This window comes from Diabrotica virgifera, chromosome 2 (assembly GCF_917563875.1).
Source record: "Diabrotica virgifera virgifera chromosome 2, PGI_DIABVI_V3a".
NCBI classification, from domain to species: domain Eukaryota; kingdom Metazoa; phylum Arthropoda; class Insecta; order Coleoptera; family Chrysomelidae; genus Diabrotica; species Diabrotica virgifera.
The window spans coordinates 80,913,055-80,932,705 of NC_065444.1; the positions used below are offsets into that span (position 1 = coordinate 80,913,055).

The window sequence follows — 19,651 nt, forward strand, 5'->3', positions numbered from 1 at the left end:
TTTACATAAATTCAGGCAACCAGTTATACTCTTAATTCTACTCTGTGTTTTTTAAATTAACTGAAATTGCATATCATAATAGTCAAACTCCATATTTAATCATTAATACTTTTACCTTATATTTATCATTTATTAAATTTCCTTTTATTTTTCTTCAAATTTTTTCTTTATTCTTTTCTTCTTTTCGAATAAGTGACGTCATTACCTTGTTGGCAAAATTTTCGCTTTCAAGAGTCATAGAATTATCATAAATAATTCATGTTATTATTAATTTCAATTGCTTCATTCTCACTCATTTATTTAATAGTTAATTAAATTCAATAATTTATTTTTTTTTTGCATTTTTACAATATAAAATACCTGTATACACATCAAATTCCCTATCTAGAAGGTCTTCTCAATATTCCTTCAATGTCATATTTCAGTCTGTCAGTTTGAAGCCAAGATGAAGACTCCATTATAGTATAATTGTATTCTTTTAACATCGACTTATTGTCGACATTGTTGTAGCCGACATGGCTTAATTTTTGTAATGTTAAGGTCATTCGACCTAACTATGTAGCTAGTTCCAACTACTTTGGATCTGAAGTAAGTAACCACATGTTTTAATTTTTTTCCTAACTTTCTAACAGTCAAAATTTCAACTTTGCCTTTTTATACAGTGGTTTACTTATTTTAGGTTTCAACCTGATGATGGACTAATTAGTCCGAAAACGTTTGTTTTGTACTAGTGATGTACCCACTTTAATCCAACTTGGATCTTTTTAGAAAAAAATTTTAATAAATTTATATACCATCTACCTACAAGAGAAGTTTTACTTCCTTAGTAAATCTAATAATGTTGTTTATTTAGCTAATAATGAATTTATGCGATACTTTACGGACGCACTGTATACGAGTAATTATATCTGTACCTATAAATAAATAAAAATATAAAATATTTATTTCTTTTTTATTCAATGGCATTTTTTATAATTTTTGTTTTATTTGTTTCTCGGGTTAGGGTCAAAAAACACATTCTTAAATATGCTAGATTTATTGCAGTTTAGACATTTCTATTAAAATTTCGACATTTTTATAAAAAAAGATAAAAGTAAAGTAACAAAATGTACCTACGTATCTATAAAAATCATATTGTAGTACTTATGTTATGAAATAAGAAATTTATGACTATGAATCTGCAATCAATCACAAACAAGTCTGGCTAATTGGCTCTGCCAAAGACATTTTTCAGAAAAGAAAAGACATTTCCATTCCTGTTTTTCAAGCAATAAATTGAAATATAAATATACAATACTTATAATAAATTAATTGCAATAAAAACTTAGATACCAAAATTTAATAAATGTCTTATAATTTAATAGGTGCCGAAATCAATGAGGGTTTGTAGCGTAATAGTGTATATCAAAGGCTAATCGATTTCAGCACTCTGGTGCCGTAGTATAGGAGTATCTGTAAATATGCCTACCGTAATCTCTGCAGTCTAGTGTATTGTGCTAGTGTTGGTTTGCTACATTGTCCGTATATTTCTTTATTATAACTAATTCGCTAGTTGTTATTTTTACTTATTGAAATGATGCAAATGTCTTTATAGAAGACGTTGTTGGTTTTTTTCAGTTTTATTGGATGCCAATTTTGCTTTGAAGCTCACTGTAACTGTTGGGTTTTTCCAAATTGTTGCCATATGGTGGAAAATCTTAACGAATGATCATGACAATAGTTCTCTTGTGTGGCCAGTTTATTCATATTTACCTTGGTGAGGGTCCAGGTATGACATCCATATGTCATGATAGGAGGGATGCACTGGTTGAACAAATTTGCTCCTTAAGTATTGAGGTATTTTGCGGTTCTTATGTATCCAACTGAGTTCTCCAAATGCTGCTCGTGTCAGTCTTGTTCTTTTAATGAATTTCGCACTTTGGTTATTTTTGTCAAGTTTCAGAATTTAGCCTAGGTAGATAAATATTCATGGACTTGTTCAATCTCACTGCCATTTATAGTTATGTCTGGGGTCGTCTGTGTTTGTCATTGTTTTTGTATCCAACGAATCTTAGGTGATTTAACTTGGTGACACTAACGTTAATGTCATATGTTGACCAATTTGTAGTTTTGAAGAGGTCTTCTAGGGTTAGATTAAAAAGATTCGGCGCTTGTCTAACTCCTCTCTTAATGGGGATGGAATTTGCATTTTGTGCTAGTTGTACTATCATAGTTGCGTTTTCATATACAGGGTGATCAACTTCTCTGACTCGATGAATTATTTCCTGAAAGATGGGCCAGTTCACTGGCCACCCAGATCATCAGAATTGAACTAAGTTGACTTCTTTTTCTGGGGTTATATTAAAGATGTAGTGTATAGGACACCTACAACAACAGTTGACGATATGAAAATAAGGATTAAAAACGCCTTTCAAAGTGTCACACAACAAATGCTTACAAGCGTCAGTAGGTCTTTCGAAACTCGTCTCCAGGCTTGCGTAGACGTTATGGGAGGTCACTTTGAACACCTTTTATAAGAAACATAAGAAGTACGTTGACCATATTTTTATTTCATTTAGTTTTCTTAATAAATTAAAGTATTGTTATTAATAACTACATAAGTAATACATGTTGTTATCAACAATAAAACTAAAATATCTCGAAAACTAATAACTTTAGGTATAGGGAATATCTAAAAGATATGCAAGTATACTGATAGAACTTTTCGATGATATTATAAAATCAGGGTCTTCCATTTAAAAATATGAAGAAAATCTCTTATTTACATTTTGACTTACAATTGAAATACAATTTGTGTAGCTATAAAAAAATTGTACATTGTTGCAAAACTACTTTAATATTGGCAGTCAACAGCAGTAAAAAAATAAGTTTATATTACACCGTTAGAAACATACAGGGTGATCAAATCAGTATGATTTTTTAGTAAAAGTGCTCATAACTTTTAAACAATCGGTATAACCCTAGACAAGTGTTATATCTCTTTAATCAGAAAAATGTAGAGAAACCAGATTTAAAAAAAATACAGGGTGTTCTATTTAAAATAACATAACTTTGGTTTGGCACCGTGTTATGGAGGACCCTGTACATTTCTTACTAATTTTAAAATGTGTACATTAAAGGTGTCTATAACTTTAATCAACAACTTTTTTTCATATATTGTACACTAACAGATATATTGGACTTTGTCACAGAAGTTGATCACCCTGTATATTATGTATTAGTTTGTCTATATTCCGAATCTATTCTACGATTATTAATAGCTTGTTCTATGGCCCAAATCACGTCAAGAAATACGGGTAGTTGATATTCATTTGTCTTCTCTATCATTATTCTCATTGTGAGAAGATGGTCTGATGTAGTATATCCTTTGTAGAAGCCAGCCTGCTCAACCAGTTAGTAATTATCCATTTTGTGAGTCTATCGATTGTGAATAACTACCAAAAACAGTTTTTATACTTCACTGAGCAACAACATATAAAAGCTGGATAATATGGTCAGTATAAAACAAACCTACTGAGTTAACTTACCAAATTTTTAATACTCTCGTTCTCAATCTTCGCTATATAAGAAAAGGCATCCTCGGCTACTGGCACATTGACACCGTGGTTTCTAGTGTTACAGATATAGTGAGCATCATTGTCCAATAGGAACGATCCGTTTATGCAGGCCAAACTTTTGAACGCGGTCTCCAGAAAAGTCCAGACGTCGTGATCGACCGTGTCTTTAGCTGATATCCGTAAAAGATTCTTTACAAAATTATAGGAAAGGACAGTTATTTGAGTCAAAGGATCGATGTCGCGACCATCGAACGGAGGCACTTTGCTGTCTTTTTTTATCACAGATACGAAACAATGGTCACCACCTGAAATCAACATAATATTGATATACAGTGCTAGTCAAAAGTCACCTTCCCCCTCGTATCTTTTGAAGGGTTATACTTATAATAATTGTGAAATTTAGAGGGAATAAATAAACGGACGTAGGGTTCTTAAATAATCATAACAAGTGGCGTAATAGTGACAGATGACGTTACAGAGCCATTTTGACCGATAATTTTAAATGGGACCTTATGGAAAGTGATATCTCGTTTGAAAGCTATTGAAAATATCTATTTAATCATACTAATTTTGTTAATAATATTTTGTAAAAGACTAAGTTTTCACTCTAATGGCATATAGCATATCCCACCAGAATGAAAACAATGGGAACCTTCTCTGGTTACACCTCCGAGGCTTCTACAATTTGCAAGCCATACGGATGCTGAGACTAAGGAAGATGAGGGAATTCTACAATTTACAATTCACGTCCCATCTGCTCAGCGCGGTAAAGTTCCAACGAGACTGGTTCCCTTCATACTCCACACAGAGTAAATGTAAATAAAAAAATGAATAACCATTTTCAATTTCGTTGCAAAACGAAAATACAGCCGAACCATATTCCAGTCCAATCAGAGAGTGCTGCAAGCACCTCTACCGGTTTCGAAACTTATTAGTCTCTCATCAGGAGGCACATATGCTGCTCTACCCGATCCAACCAAAACAAACCCCAGCGTGCAATCCCGAATTGCAACGAACGAAATGGCATAGATGCCCTAGCGGCAACTGCTAGCAAAAGACTAAGTTTTCACTCTAATGGCATATAGCATATCCCACCAGAATGAAAACAATGGGAACCTTCTCTGGTTACACCTCCGAGGCTTCTACAATTTGCAAGCCATATGGAATGGCCATATGGCATTTGCCATTTGCAAATTTGCCATTTGCAAGCCATATGGCATGGACTGGAATATGGTTCGGCTGTATTTTCGTTTTGCAACGAAATTGAAAATGGTTATTCATTTTTTTATTTACATTTACTCTGTGTGGAGTATGAAGGGAACCAGTCCCGTTGGAACTTTACCGCGCTGAGCAGATGGGACGTGAATTGTAAATTGTAGAATTCCCTCATCTTCCTTAGTCTCAGCATCCGTATGGCTTGCAAATTGTAGAAGCCTCGGAGGTGTAACCAGAGAAGGTTCCCATTGTTTTCATTCTGGTGGGATATGCTATATGCCATTAGAGTGAAAACTTAGTCTTTTGCTAGCAGTTGCCGCTAGGGCATCTATGCCATTTCGTTCGTTGCAATTCGGGACTGCACGCTGGGGTTTGTTTTGGTTGGATCGGGGAGAGCAGCATATGTGCCTCCTGATGAGAGACTAATAAGTTTCGAAACCGGTAGAGGTGCTTGCAGCACTCTCTGATTGGACTGGAATATGGTTCGGCTGTATTTTCGTTTTGCAACGAAATTGAAAATGGTTATTCATTTTTTTATTTACATTTACTCTGTGTGGAGTATGAAGGGAACCAGTCTCGTTGGAACTTTACCGCGCTGAGCAGATGGGACGTGAATTGTAAATTGTAGAATTCCCTCATCTTCCTTAGTCTCAGCATCCGTATGGCTTGCAAATTGTAGAAGCCTCGGAGGTGTAACCAGAGAAGGTTCCCATTGTTTTCATTCTGGTGGGATATGCTATATGCCATTAGAGTGAAAACTTAGTCTTTTGCTAGCAGTTGCCGCTAGGGCATCTATGCCATTTCGTTCGTTGCAATTCGGGACTGCACGCTGGGGTTTGTTTTGGTTGGATCGGGGAGAGCAGCATATGTGCCTCCTGATGAGAGACTAATAAGTTTCGAAACCGGTAGAGGTGCTTGCAGCACTCTCTGATTGGACTGGAATATGGTTCGGCTGTATTTTCGTTTTGCAACGAAATTGAAAATGGTTATTCATTTTTTTATTTACATTTACTCTGTGTGGAGTATGAAGGGAACCAGTCTCGTTGGAACTTTACCGCGCTGAGCAGATGGGACGTGAATTGTAAATTGTAGAATTCCCTCATCTTCCTTAGTCTCAGCATCCGTATGGCTTGCAAATTGTAGAAGCCTCGGAGGTGTAACCAGAGAAGGTTCCCATTGTTTTCATTCTGGTGGGATATGCTATATGCCATTAGAGTGAAAACTTAGTCTTTTGCTAGCAGTTGCCGCTAGGGCATCTATGCCATTTCGTTCGTTGCAATTCGGGACTGCACGCTGGGGTTTGTTTTGGTTGGATCGGGTAGAGCAGCATATGTGCCTCCTGATGAGAGACTAATAAGTTTCGAAACCGGTAGAGGTGCTTGCAGCACTCTCTGATTGGACTGGAATATGGTTCGGCTGTATTTTCGTTTTGCAACGAAATTGAAAATGGCTATTCATTTTTTTTTAATATTTTGTAATAAATTAAATAAATATAAAATTGTAGTTTCGCATTTAATTAATAAAGATTCACACGTCCGCCTATGGTTATTTTTCAAAAAGTTAACGACGTAAAAACACCCGTGTTGAGCTGCAAAAATCAAAAAACAAATAGCCCTGATTTATGAGCTGTTTATGAGCTTTCATATTCCGCAAACTAAAAATTTTAAGCTCGTTCCACTGAGCAGGAATTTAATACTTTAGTGGGGGGGGGGGAGGCTGAGTCAGCCCCCCCACTACTTAAAAACAGGAATATTGAATCGGTTTTTGCGGCAGAATTACGAGCTATTTATGAGCTCTTGAAATTATAAAGTTTCGATTTTTGATCTCATCCCCTTCACCCCCCAAACAACCCTTTAATTGATTTAACTTAAGAGAAAAATGCTGAGAAAACTTAAAATATATCGTATTGCGGATATAATTCTAATAGCTTATATACGCTAACAATAAACTATTAAATCACGTGCATTTCGATTATTGAGCTACAACCCCTTCGCAAGAAAACCACCCTATCTTCCCGGCTTAAGAGAAAGTTGTACTTAAAATGCATTAAATTAATTATTTGGCGACTACATATCATTTAATAATTTATAAGCTTCCAAATTACGCGCATTTAGATCAGTAAATTGCAATTTATTTTGTATAGTGCAGTCACTGACGGTAAAAATCAACGATTACCTTCAATTTCGGTGAACCTTCATCGATTTTCACGAAAATTGGTGGTTAGAGGATACGTCAAGAAACAAAGGTGACATGGTACCACCTTGCGCCTTTACCCTGAGGGTGGATACCGCCCCTTCTCGGGGGTGAAAATTATTTTATAAAAAATAACTGCACAAATCAATAAAAGAACAAATTAAAAGCAAAATTTATTATATAAAGTTATTGAAATAAGTCAATACTTTTTAAGTTATTAAAGATCAAAGATTTTAATTATTCGTGAAAAAAAATGCATGTTTTGAAGCGGTTTTTCGTAAATCATTGAAAAACTGTAAGTTTTTACAAAAAAGTTGATAGTAGTTTAATTCGTATAGCTTATATTCTAAGAATAAACTCTTAAATCACGCGCCTTTCGATTATAGAGCTACAACCCCTTCGCAAGAAAACCATCCCATATTCCCGGCTTAAGAGAGAGTTGTCCTTAAAATAATTTAAATTAATTATTTGGCGACTACATATCGTTTAATATTTTATGAGCTCGCAAAATATACGCATTTCAATTATTGAATTGCCATTTTCTTTCTATAGTGCAGTCACTGAAGGTAAAAATCAACTATGACCTTCGATTTCGGTAAATCTCCATTCATTTTCACGAATTGACAATAACAACTTGCGGTTTTAGCCTGGGGTATATGTCACCCCTTCTCGGGGGTGAAAATTACTTTATTAAAAATAACCCCACAAATCGAGAGAGGGACAACTTGTAAGCCAAATTTGTTATATAATGTTATTAATAAATCAATACTTTTTGAGTTATTAAAGATCAAATATTTTAATTTTTGTGAAAGAAAATGCATGCTTTAGAGAGATTTTTCATAAATAACTCAAAAACTGTTTTTGCAAAAAAGTTTTGATCACTAAAATTGAAGCTAATAAAAAATATAATAAATTGCTTACTTGAAAACCCTTTAATGTTAATTTAAAGTAAGTTATTGGTAACTAAATGTATATTTTTTTCTGCGACTGTTCAAATCTAAGGATTCAAGCTTAAATAACGGGAAAGAGATGCATTTTATAACACTTAGGTACTAAATACTTGTCAAAGTACTTAGAAATACCTATCAAAAATGAGCTCCAGAAAAAGTTGATAGCATCAAAATCCGCTCACAAATTTTCGTAGATTTACCGAAATTGAAGGTCATAGTTGATTTTTACCTTCAGTGACTGCACTATAGAAAGAAACTGGCAATTCAATAATTGACATGCGCATATTTTGCGAGCTCATAAATTATTAAACGATATCTAGTCGCCAAATAATTAATTTAAATTATTTTAAGTACAACTCTCTCTTAAGCCGGGAATATGGGATGGTTTTCTTGCGAAGGCGTTGTAGCTCAATAATCGAAGGGAGCGTGATTTAAGAGTTTATTCTTAGAATATAAGCTATACGAATTAAACTACTATTAACTTTTTTGTAAAACTTACAGTTTTTCATTGATTTACGAAAAACCGCTTCAAAACATGCATTTTTTTTAATGAATAATTAAAATTTTTGATCAAAAGTATTGACTTATTTTAATAACTTTATATAATACATTTTGCTTATAATTTGTTCTTTTATAGATTTGTGCAGTTATTTTTTATAAAATAATTGTCACCCCCGAGAAGGGGCGGAATCCACCCTCAGGGTAAAGGCGCAAGGTGGTACCATGCCACCTTTGTTTCTTGAGGTATCCTCTAACTACTGACCAATTTTCGTGAAAATCGATGATGGTTCACCGAAATTGAAGGTAATCGTTGATTTTTACCTTCAGTGACTGCACGATACAAAATAAATTGCAATTTACTGATCTAAATGCGCGTAATTTGGAAGCTTATAAATTATTAAATGATATGTAGTCGCCAAATAATTAATTTAATGCATTTAAGTACAACTTTCTCTTAAGCCGGGAAGATAGGGTGGTTTTCTTGCGAAGGGGTTGTAGCTCAATAATCGAAATGTACGTGATTTAATAGTTTATTCTTAGAGTATATAAGCTATAGGAATTATATTCGCAATACGATATATTTTAAGTTTTCTCAGCATTTTTCTCTTAAGTTAAATCAATTAAAGGGTTGTTTGGGGGTGAAGGGGATGAGCTCAAAAATCGAAACTATATAATTTCAAGAGCTCATAAATAGCTTGTAATTCTGCCGCAAAGACCGATGATTCAATATTCCTATTTTTAAGTAGTGGGGGGGGGGGGCTGACTCAGCTCCCCACTAAACTATTAAATTCCTGCTCAGTGGAACGAGCTCAAAATTTTTAGTTTGCGGAATATGAAAGCTCATAAATAGCTCATAAATCAGGGCGATTTGTTTTTTAATTTTTGCAAGTGGGGGGCAGCTCAACACGGGTCGTAAAAACAACACAACAACTGAAAAACGTCGACTTTTTTAACAAATGACCACAGACAGAGGTTTGAATCTTTATTAATTAAATGTGAAATTTCAATTTTATATTTATTTATTATCATTCTAGCGTTCAAGCAATGAACATCTATTTCGAGTTTATTATCAGCGAGTAATTATAGCCTAATAAAATAAAAAAAATCAAAATGTAAATTCGTACAGGTTAAAATAAATTTTATATCAAAGTTTAGGTGGGTACAAAAGATATTTTCAAGAAAGTATCCAAATCATACAAGGGGATCATTGTTTAAATAATTAAAAAGGGGTCATTTTTGCAAAAAAATTACTTTTTTAACTGCTGAGGTCATTCAATTACTAATGAAGGTCTACGGGATTTTTTTCTGCAAAGTTGAAGGGAAAATCTTTCACATAAGACTTACTAAATTAAATTTGACCCCCTATTTATTTAAATAATTATAAATAAAATTTTAAAAACAAATTTGCAAAAAATTATTTTTAGTGTTTTAAACAAGCACTATAAAATATCTTATTTTACAGAATAAGTTGCGCTATATTACCAGTATTAAGCAAAAAAAAAATTGGTCGAAAAATATTTAATATTTTTTGAGATATTGAATTTGTTTATTAAATGTTACTATATTTTCAATTGCAAAAACGCGGTTGTTGCCAAAGAAATATTCATCTGATTAAGATCTCACTATTTTTATTTTTATGTATATTTTCGATAAATATATTGATAAATTCAAATTTCAATTAAACTCCCCCCTAAAATGGCATTTGAAAATTATTCAAATTTGTTTATAATTTGTTTTTTAATAACGTCGCGGGTATTAAGTATTTTGAAATGCCGTTTCGATAATTGGGTTCCTGGGAGTTTTTTACTAATTAACAAAATTTATTTGTCGTTTTTTCTTCATCTTTTTTTTTTCTTGGAGTTTTATTACTACGGGCCCTTTAAGGGTTAAATTTTCTTAAGAATGTCGAATCTCTGAGTTGTAGATTCTAGACCTAAAAATATTAAGATTTAACTAAAATCTCTTAAATAAAATGTGGCTACTTACTGAGTTACAGGGTGTTTTATTTAAAAATTTAAAAATTATTGTTACAAAGTACTTTAAAACTATTTGACGTATCCTTATCATACTTGCCAGAAAGTGTAGCTATTATACACCCTACTCAATTGTGATTAACAAACGTTTCTAGCTAGTGCCAGAGGCGTACGACAGGGGATAGTGAATGATTGACCCTTCATAAATTCTACGCCACTGAATGAATTACTATTTTAGCGAAATTTTTCGATTCTCCAATACTTTGTATGTAAATAACTTTGTTGGTATCGATAAAGTCATCAGTTTGAGAGATATTTGAAGTTTAAAATGAATGAATGAATGAATCAAATAACTATGCCGTTTCATTTTTAACGTCCAATATCTCAAAAACTAATGACTTAATCGTTAGCAGTAAGGAGTATATTATTTACATAGAAAGTATTGAAGAATCGAAAAATTTCGCTAAAATAGTAATTCCCTCAGTGGCGTAGAATTTGGGAAGGCTCAACCATTAACTATCCCCTGTCGTACGCCTCTGGTAGTAGCTAGAAACTTTTATTTATCACAATTTAGTAGACTGTATAGTACCCATACTTTCTGCCAAGTATGATAAGGATACGTCAAATAGTTTGAAAGTACTTGGTAAAAATAATTTTTAAATTTTTAAATAAAACACCCTGTAACTCAGTAAGTAGCCACATTTTATTTAAGTGATTTTGGACCAATCTTAATATTTCTAGGTCTAGAATCGACAACTTAGAGATTCGACATTCTTAATGAAACTTAACCCTAAAAGGGACCGTAGTAATAGTAACTCCAAGAAAAAAAAAAAAAAGAAAAGGAAAAAATGACAAAAAAATTTGTTAATTAGTGAAAAATTCCCAGGAACCCAATTATCGAATCGGCATTTCAAAATAATTAATCCCCGGGACGTTATTAAAAAAACAAATTATAAACATATTTGAATAATTTTCAAATGCCATTTTAGGGGGAAGTTTAATTGAAATTTGAATATATCAATACATTTATCTAAAATATACATAAAAATAAAAATAATAAGATTTAATACAGGTGAATATTTCTTTGGCAACAACCGCGTTTTTGCAATTGAAAATAGAGTAACATTTAATAAACAAATTCAATATCTCAAAAAAAATGAAATATTTTTGAACCAATTTTTTTTTATTAATACTGATAACATAGCGCAACTTCTCCTGTAAAATAAGATATTTTATAGTGCTTATTTAAATCGCTAAAAATAATTTTTTGCAAATTTGTTTTTAAAATTTTATGTATAATTATTTAAATAAATAGAGGCTCAAATTTAATTTAGTAAGTCTTATGTGAAAGATTTACCCTTCAACTTTGCAGAAAACAATGCTATATAGACCTTCATTAGTAATTGAATGACCTCAGCAGTTAAAAAAGTATTTTTTTTGCAAAAATGACCCCTTTTTAATTATTTAACCAATGATCCCCTTGTATGATTTGGATACTTTCTTGAAAATATCTTTTGTACCCACCTAAACTTTGATATAAAATTTGTTTCAACCTGTACGAATTTACATTTTGATTTACATGTAGTGTAATTTTATTTTACTAGACTATTATTCTGGCGATACAAAAACCAAACTCATTAACAGTTGAAGTGTAAATATTATAATTTTAATATTTTTAAATGTGAATGTGTGTGAATTTTAAAAAATGGATGATTAAGATTACATCCAAGGAGTAGCAAAAAACATCTTCGCAGTATGTATAGTCATCCCAATAATCTACAGGGTCATCACAACGTACCTACATCTGGTAATGTACAATTTTATCCTAATACACAATGCAATACAAATATACAGGGTCAACCAAGCATGTTTATAACTAATACTATGCCTAATTATAATGTGATACCAAACTTTAACACACATGGTCAGCAAATTTTTTATACTCCTCAAAACCAATCATTGCAACCTAACACTAACATGCCGAATCCGATAGCACCTGACGTTCCACCAGGACCTTCAGCGTCAACACAGCACATGGATGATTTGGATTGCAGTCATTACTCCGATTATTCAATGAGTAGCAGCGATGATGAAACACAAAATCCAAACCCAGAAACAGACAAACATCCCTGGCAAGATGTTATTAAACAAAAACGAAAAAGGTATAAAAAAGCTAGCACAAATACTGATAAACAAAACACACTTACTTCAAACAAATTTGATGCTTTACATAGCCTTGATGACACAAATGAGGATACAAGCAAAAGTACATCTGAAAATAATAATACAGCAATACAATCCAGACCTCCTCCTATATACATCTACGGTGTTACTGATTATGCTGCTATGTTAACCAATTTCGGAATTGCTTCTATGCGGAAGAAGAATTCCACACTCGAACATTATCCGAAAACACTGTCAAAATATATCCCAAAACAGTAGATATCTACAGAAAACTAGTAAAATATTTGCGAGAAGAAGGAATAGTTCACCACACGTATCAACTAAAAGAGGAACGTGCCTACCGAGTAGTTATTAGAGGACTCCATCATTCTGTAAAAGTTAATGATATAAAACATGAGTTACAATCCAAGGGACATAATATGTGGGAACTTTATATTATAAAGTTAGAAATATAGTCAACGTCACACACAGAGTAAGTAAAGCACCTCTACCCTTATTCTTTGTAGACTTGGAGCCTCAAACTAATAATAAGGAAATATTTGATATACAATATTTACACCACACAAGAATAACGGTTGAGCCTCCTAGACCTAAGAATGGAATAGTTCAGTGTATGAGATGCCAGAGGTACGGACATTCAAAAACATACTTGCACAAAACCATTCAACTGTGTAAGATGTGGGTGTGGACATGACTCAAAAACCTGCCAGAAGCCACGTAACACTCCCGCCACATGTGCTTTATGTAACGGAGGCCATCCAGCCAATTTTAAGGGCTGTTCTGTATACCGAGATTTAATTAACAAGAAAACCAACAATAAGGGTCCACCTCAAATCCACCAACAAAACCAAGAAACAGTACATCAAACGCCAACCATTAATACTACATTCCAAAATCATCATCCGAACATAAAGCCGACTTATTCTGCTATATTACAAAATAATCCCAACAGGCAGTCAACACACAATGAGAACGAAAATTTAACAGACGTCTTGAGCAGCTTCCTTAACCAATTCAGAGACATGTTCAACCAGCTACTTAATCAGAACAGCATGATATTAACAATGCTCACAACTGTTATTAACAAGATTGCACACTAATGGCTCATACACTTATCATAGCAGCTTGGAACTCAAACGGACTTGCAAATCATATACAGGAGATTATTGTTTTTCTGAAAATGCACAAGATTGATATACTTTTGATTTCTGAAAGTCAGAGCACTGACAGAACTGTAGTCAAAATACCCAATTATGTAACATATTATGCCAATCATCCCGATGGTGGAGCTCATCAAGGATCTGCTGTAATTATTAAAAACTCTATTAAACATTATGAACTGCAGCCATATATTACAAACAAAATACAAAGTGCAAGAGTAAAGATACAAAGCACAACATGGCATATTACCATAGCTTCACTATACAGTCCCCCTCGACATATGATCTCAACTGAAGAATATAATGAACTTTTTGATTCTCTAGGCTCCCATTACATAATTGCTGGAGATTGGAATGCAAAACACACTACCTGGGGTTCAAGACTTATTACAACCAAAGGAAAACATCTCCTGGAAACAGTTCAACAAAAAAATCTTAACTATTTATCAACTGGCGAACCAACTTATTGGCCCACTGATAGAAATAAAATTCCAGACCTATTAGATTTTGCTATAATCAAAAGTATACCAATCGATCGATGTGATATTAAATCAAACTTTGACCTTAGCTCCGATCATAGTCCTATCATCATCAATGTGAGTAGCGAAATTCTGCAAAAAGTTTTCCCTCCTAGACTGTGTTCTAAACGAACTGACTGGCTAGAATTTCAAGAAATCGTAAACACCAACCTAAGTCTCAACGTAAGGCTAAAAACAGAAGAAGAAATTGAGACAGCAGTTCACGATTTCACAAATCTGATGCAAAACGCGGCCTGGAAAGCAACACCTGTACATCATAAGAGAAAGACAGATGATGTTCCCAGATATATTAAGGAGTTAGTAACCAAGAAGCGTAGGGCACGCAGAATCTGACAGCACACAAGAAACCCAGCGGACAAAACCAATCTCAATAGACTGACTCACAGACTACATTCAGCACTTCAAGAATCCAGAAATACATCTTTTGAATATTTCATCAAAAACCTGACTCCCAGTGATCACTCATTGTGGAGAGCGACCCAAAAAATAAAAAGACATGTCGTAACAGCTTCCCCATTAAGACAGGACGATAATGCATGGGCTAGATCAAATGAGGAAAAAGCAAGAGTTTTTGTAGAACACCTTGAAAAAGTGTTTGCACCAGTAGATTTATTCGAAGATGAAGAAATAAATAGCTATTTAGATGCTCCCTGTCAACTATCACCACCTGCTAGATCAATTACTCCATCAGAAATTATGGAAGAGATAAAGAAAATCAACTCCCATAAAGCTCCAGGTTATGATCTAATAGTGGGAGAAATTCTCAAACATTTACCAAGAAGAGCTATCGTGTTTCTCACTACTTTATACAACCGAATTCTTCATCTTTCCTACTATCCAACGCAATGGAAATTTGCTGAAATTATCATGATCGCCAAACCTGGAAAGCCACCAACAGAAGCTGCCTCTTACAGACCTATAAGCCTGCTGCCTATACTCTCTAAAATATTTGAGCGACTACTGCAAAGTAGAATAAATAGTATAACCTCCATAAATAATTTAATACCAAATCATCAATTTGGCTTTAGGGAAAAACACACCACAACTCAGCAATACCATAGAATAGTAAATTTAATCAGAGACGGTTTAGAAAACAAGAACATTTGCACTGCAGCATTTCTAGATATTCAGCAAGCCTTTGATAAGGTTTGGCACCAAGGGCTGTTATACAAATTAAAAACAAACATGCCGAGTCAGATTTACTTACTTCTAAAATCATACCTTTCCGACAGACATTTCGATGTCAAAATGGAAAAAGATAACAGAAGCTACCAACTCATAAGGGCAGGAGTACCCCAAGGCAGTGTTTTGGGACCATTTTTGTACTTATTATACACCGCTGATATACCAACTACCAACGAAACAACTATCGCCACGTTTGCCGATGATACAGCAATAATTGCGCTTGACCATGATCCAGTAGTGGCCTCTAACAAGCTACAAACACATTTAGATCGATTACAAAACTGGCTCCAAAAATGGAAAATCAAAGTCAACCACGAAAAATCGGCTCACATAACATTTACGAACAGACATGTAAATTGTCCACATGTTACAATAAACCACCAAGTTATCCCAGTGAAGGCTGAAGTCAAATATTTAGGTATTCACCTTGATCAGAAACTAACATGGAAAGCGCACATTAAAGCTAAAAAACAACAACTCCAAATAAAAACCAGACAAATGAATTGGCTTCTTGGTAGAAGATCACAATTATCCATAGAAAACAAACTGGCAATATACAAAATAATACTAAAACCTATATGGACCTACGGGATTGAACTATGGGGATGTACGAAACCATCAAACACCAAAATTCTGCAGACATACCAATCAAAAACTTTAAGAATCATTGCAAATGCACCCTGGTATATTTCAAACCAAACATTACATGAGGACTTAAAAATACCATTCATAAAGGATGTAATAGGACTGCATGCGACCAAACATAGAAAAAGAAGTATCAATCATAACAACGAGCTGATTTCCACGCTTTCCAATCGTCCATTACCAGTTTGGAGACTCAAGAGACAGTGGCCAGAAGATTTGTGTGAGTGAAATTTGTGTTAGTGAATACAGTGGTGAATAAGGTGAACCGGCACTGGCCGGCAACACCTACAAAACATTACATAATTACCAGTTTTACTTAATACTCCTTTGTACAGAGTAGATTGTAAATTTGCAAGTTTTCAAATAAAAAAAAAAAAAAATTATTTAATTTATTCAACTAAAACCCAAACAAAATTAGTATGATTGAATAGGTACTTTCAATACCTTTCAAGAGATAGCACTTGCATAAGATCCGATTTAAAATTATCGGTCAAAGTGGCTCAATAACGTCATATATCACAATTACGTAATCTGTCACAATTAAGTCACCTGTTATGACTATATGAGAAGCCTACGTACGTTTATTTCCTCCCTCTAAATTTCAGTAGTATAAGTATAACCCTTCAAAAGATACGAAGGGGAGAGATGAATTTTAGGATGAATAGTAATACTGGATTTCTTAGAAGCAATTCTAGACATCGTCTGTTCTTACAAAAAAGTAAGTAAGCGACAGCTGATCATAGTACAATACGATTAGTCTATCGCAGCATAGGGGGTCCCGTGGACACTTTTATTAGTTCGCCGCGATTTGATGGTGGTATTGTAGGTTTTTTGGGTCGCTGAATCCAATGGAAGTGGTCTGGAAGCCCAAATCTGGCGCGTTTAATTGTTATTAACAAATTATTGTAAAATTAGGTGTTTTTCAGGAATTATTAGAAGCCCTGTAAATAAATCGATAGTGTTAAGGTCTTCTCTGGTGTATTTTTGGTCGCTGAATCGAATGCGACCAGTCGCGATTACTCAAAATATGTTATTTTGTTATATACAAATGTTTTGTTTGTTAATAACAAAATAATAGTTTATTCGCCGAAAAGCTCGAAATGCGCTGAAATCTACAGCAAGTTTGTAGTCTTTTTCATAGTATTTTTATACGCTAAATCGATTGCCGCTAGTCGTGATAGCTTAAACCACGTTCCGACTTTGTTATTAATACATTATTGCAAAAATAACGGTTTATAGTACGTTCACTCACGGTTTTTTTTTTCTCTCTGATTCTGGCTTTGGTTTAGAACTAGAACCTTTAGCCACGTAATTGTATAACTTATCACTAAGTCAGGGGAGTAATGTGTAGTGTGTGTGTTGAGTAAGTGTCTTGTCAGTTTGCAAAGTCGACGTCATTGTCTTTGCAAAGAGACGCTAATTGTTTCCGAACGTCTGCGGTCCCTACTCACGGTTTTTTGCTCTAAATTTAAAAAAACCACTTGGATTGACATTAAATTTGTCATACACGTAGCTAACATGTCAAACAAAACAAGTGATATTGTGCTGATGTCTGCTTTAACCCTGGGGGTGAGTTTCGCCCCTTTTCGGGGGTGAAAGAAGAAACCTTTAAAATTTGTCCGGAAGTGGATAAACTGATTAATTCTAAGCAACTTTTGTTCTATACAGTTTTTTCACTAAGTCAATACTTTTCGAGTTATTTGTTTTTTTGTTGAAAAATGAACATATTCACTCGCAAATAACTCGAAAAGTATTAACTTAGTGAAAAAACTGTATAGAACAAACGTTGCTTAGAATTAACCAGTTTATCTAATTCCGGACAAATTTTAAAGGTTTCTTCTTTCACCCCGAAACGGGGTGAAACTCACACCCAGGGTAAAAGCACACATCGGCGCAATATCACTTGTTTTGTTTGACATGTTAGCTACGTGCATGCCAAATTTCATGTCATCCCAAGTGGTTTTTTAAAATTTAGAGCAAAAACCGTGAGTAAACGTACTGTAAACCGTTATTTTTGCAATAATTTATTAATAACACAGTCAGAACGCGGTTTAAGCTATCACGACTAGTGACAATCGATTTAGCGTATAAAAATACTATGAAAAAGACGACAAACTTGCTGTAGATAACGCATTTCGAGCTTTTCGGCGAATACACAATTATTATTTTGTTATTAACAAAATAAGAACACATTTTGAGCAATCGCGACTAGTTGCAATCGATTCAGCGACCAAAAATACACCAGAGAAGACCTTAACACTATCAATTTATTTACAGGACTTCTAATAATTCCTGAAAAACACCTAATTTTACCATAATTTGTTAATAACAATTGAACGCACCACATTTGGGCTTCCAGACCACTTCCATTGGATTCAGCGACCCAAAAAACCTATAATACCACCATCAAATCGCGGCGAACTAAAACTGTCCACGGGACCCCCTATGTTGCGACTAGACTAGTTAGGAAGACTTGCTTTAATATGTTAATTCTGCCTAGAGAAGGCGTTCAAAGTTTCAACCACTTAGCAGTTTATATGGGGCAAATAGTGAGCTTGCATGAGGGCGAAATAGGCATTTAAAGAAATAGCCACGAGGATACACAAAAGTATCAATTCTTCTGTGTAAGGTGGTTTGTTGTCGGATTATAATATATTATATGTTACGTTACTTGATATAGATTTAGATTTATTTTTGGTCTTATGGATTCATGAAACTTGTTTATATTTATATTTAATTTTCATGTGATTATTTGTCCACACTGTAATCCTGGCAAATTTAGATTTAATATTCATTTTGTTCCTGCAACATTAAATCTTCGCTTGTCCACTGCTGGCCATAGATCATCTCTCTCATAATTTTTCATCTATTTCAATCTTGTGCCTCTTGCATCCCATTCCTATGATAACATTTTAGACCTCGTTCTCATGACAGGCGCTTAACCGTTCACCTGCCAACGCGCGTTTTAGGTCATTAAAACGCTCGTCGGCATGTGAACGGTCTCAAGTAAAATGTATGTAGTTATAATCACCCGTTATCACATGTATTCATGTTGGTTAGTAATACTCTGGGCTAATTAGCAAAATACAAGGAAAAGTTATTTACCAGCAATTTTATTGCTGGAATCGAATCTTATTATTGTACGTATTAATAATATAGGTATGCAAAGTCCGCAGATAGTGTGCTACTTTTTTTATAAACAAAATGGCGCCAGAAAATCGTGTTTTTTTTCAATTGTTGCTCTATAACTCCAAAGATTTTAACTTTACACCAAAAACACCCAAATAAAAATTCACCGCAATTAAATTCTGCATAGAGACGTGTTTTTCCCGATTCACTTGGACGAAAACTTTCCCCGTAAAAAGCGGGTTTTTCCAACAAAATCTTTAATTTTCAACTAAAATTTTAGATAAGTAATTGTTAATCAATAATTAAATAACTTGGTAGTGTAAAAGCCCTTTTTGTATAGATTACAATTCCAGAAGCCAATGGAAATTGAATGAACAGTTTAGCAACAATTGAATTGTTAATTAAAAATTTACGGTGGCT

The 19,651-nt window shown here is 33.9% G+C and overlaps 1 protein-coding gene across 3 annotated transcripts in view; it reads right to left on the reverse strand.

Moving 5' to 3' along the window:
* LOC126879533 (probable E3 ubiquitin-protein ligase HERC4) overlaps window positions 1-19,651 on the reverse strand; it is a 125,606-nt gene that overhangs the window by 63,620 nt on the left and 42,335 nt on the right. For all 3 annotated transcript variants that reach the window (XM_050642638.1, XM_050642636.1, XM_050642637.1), the window contains exon 7: window positions 3,528-3,862. In XM_050642638.1, the coding sequence (XP_050498595.1) occupies window positions 3,528-3,862 (335 nt within the window). The remainder of the gene's footprint in view (window positions 1-3,527; window positions 3,863-19,651) is intronic.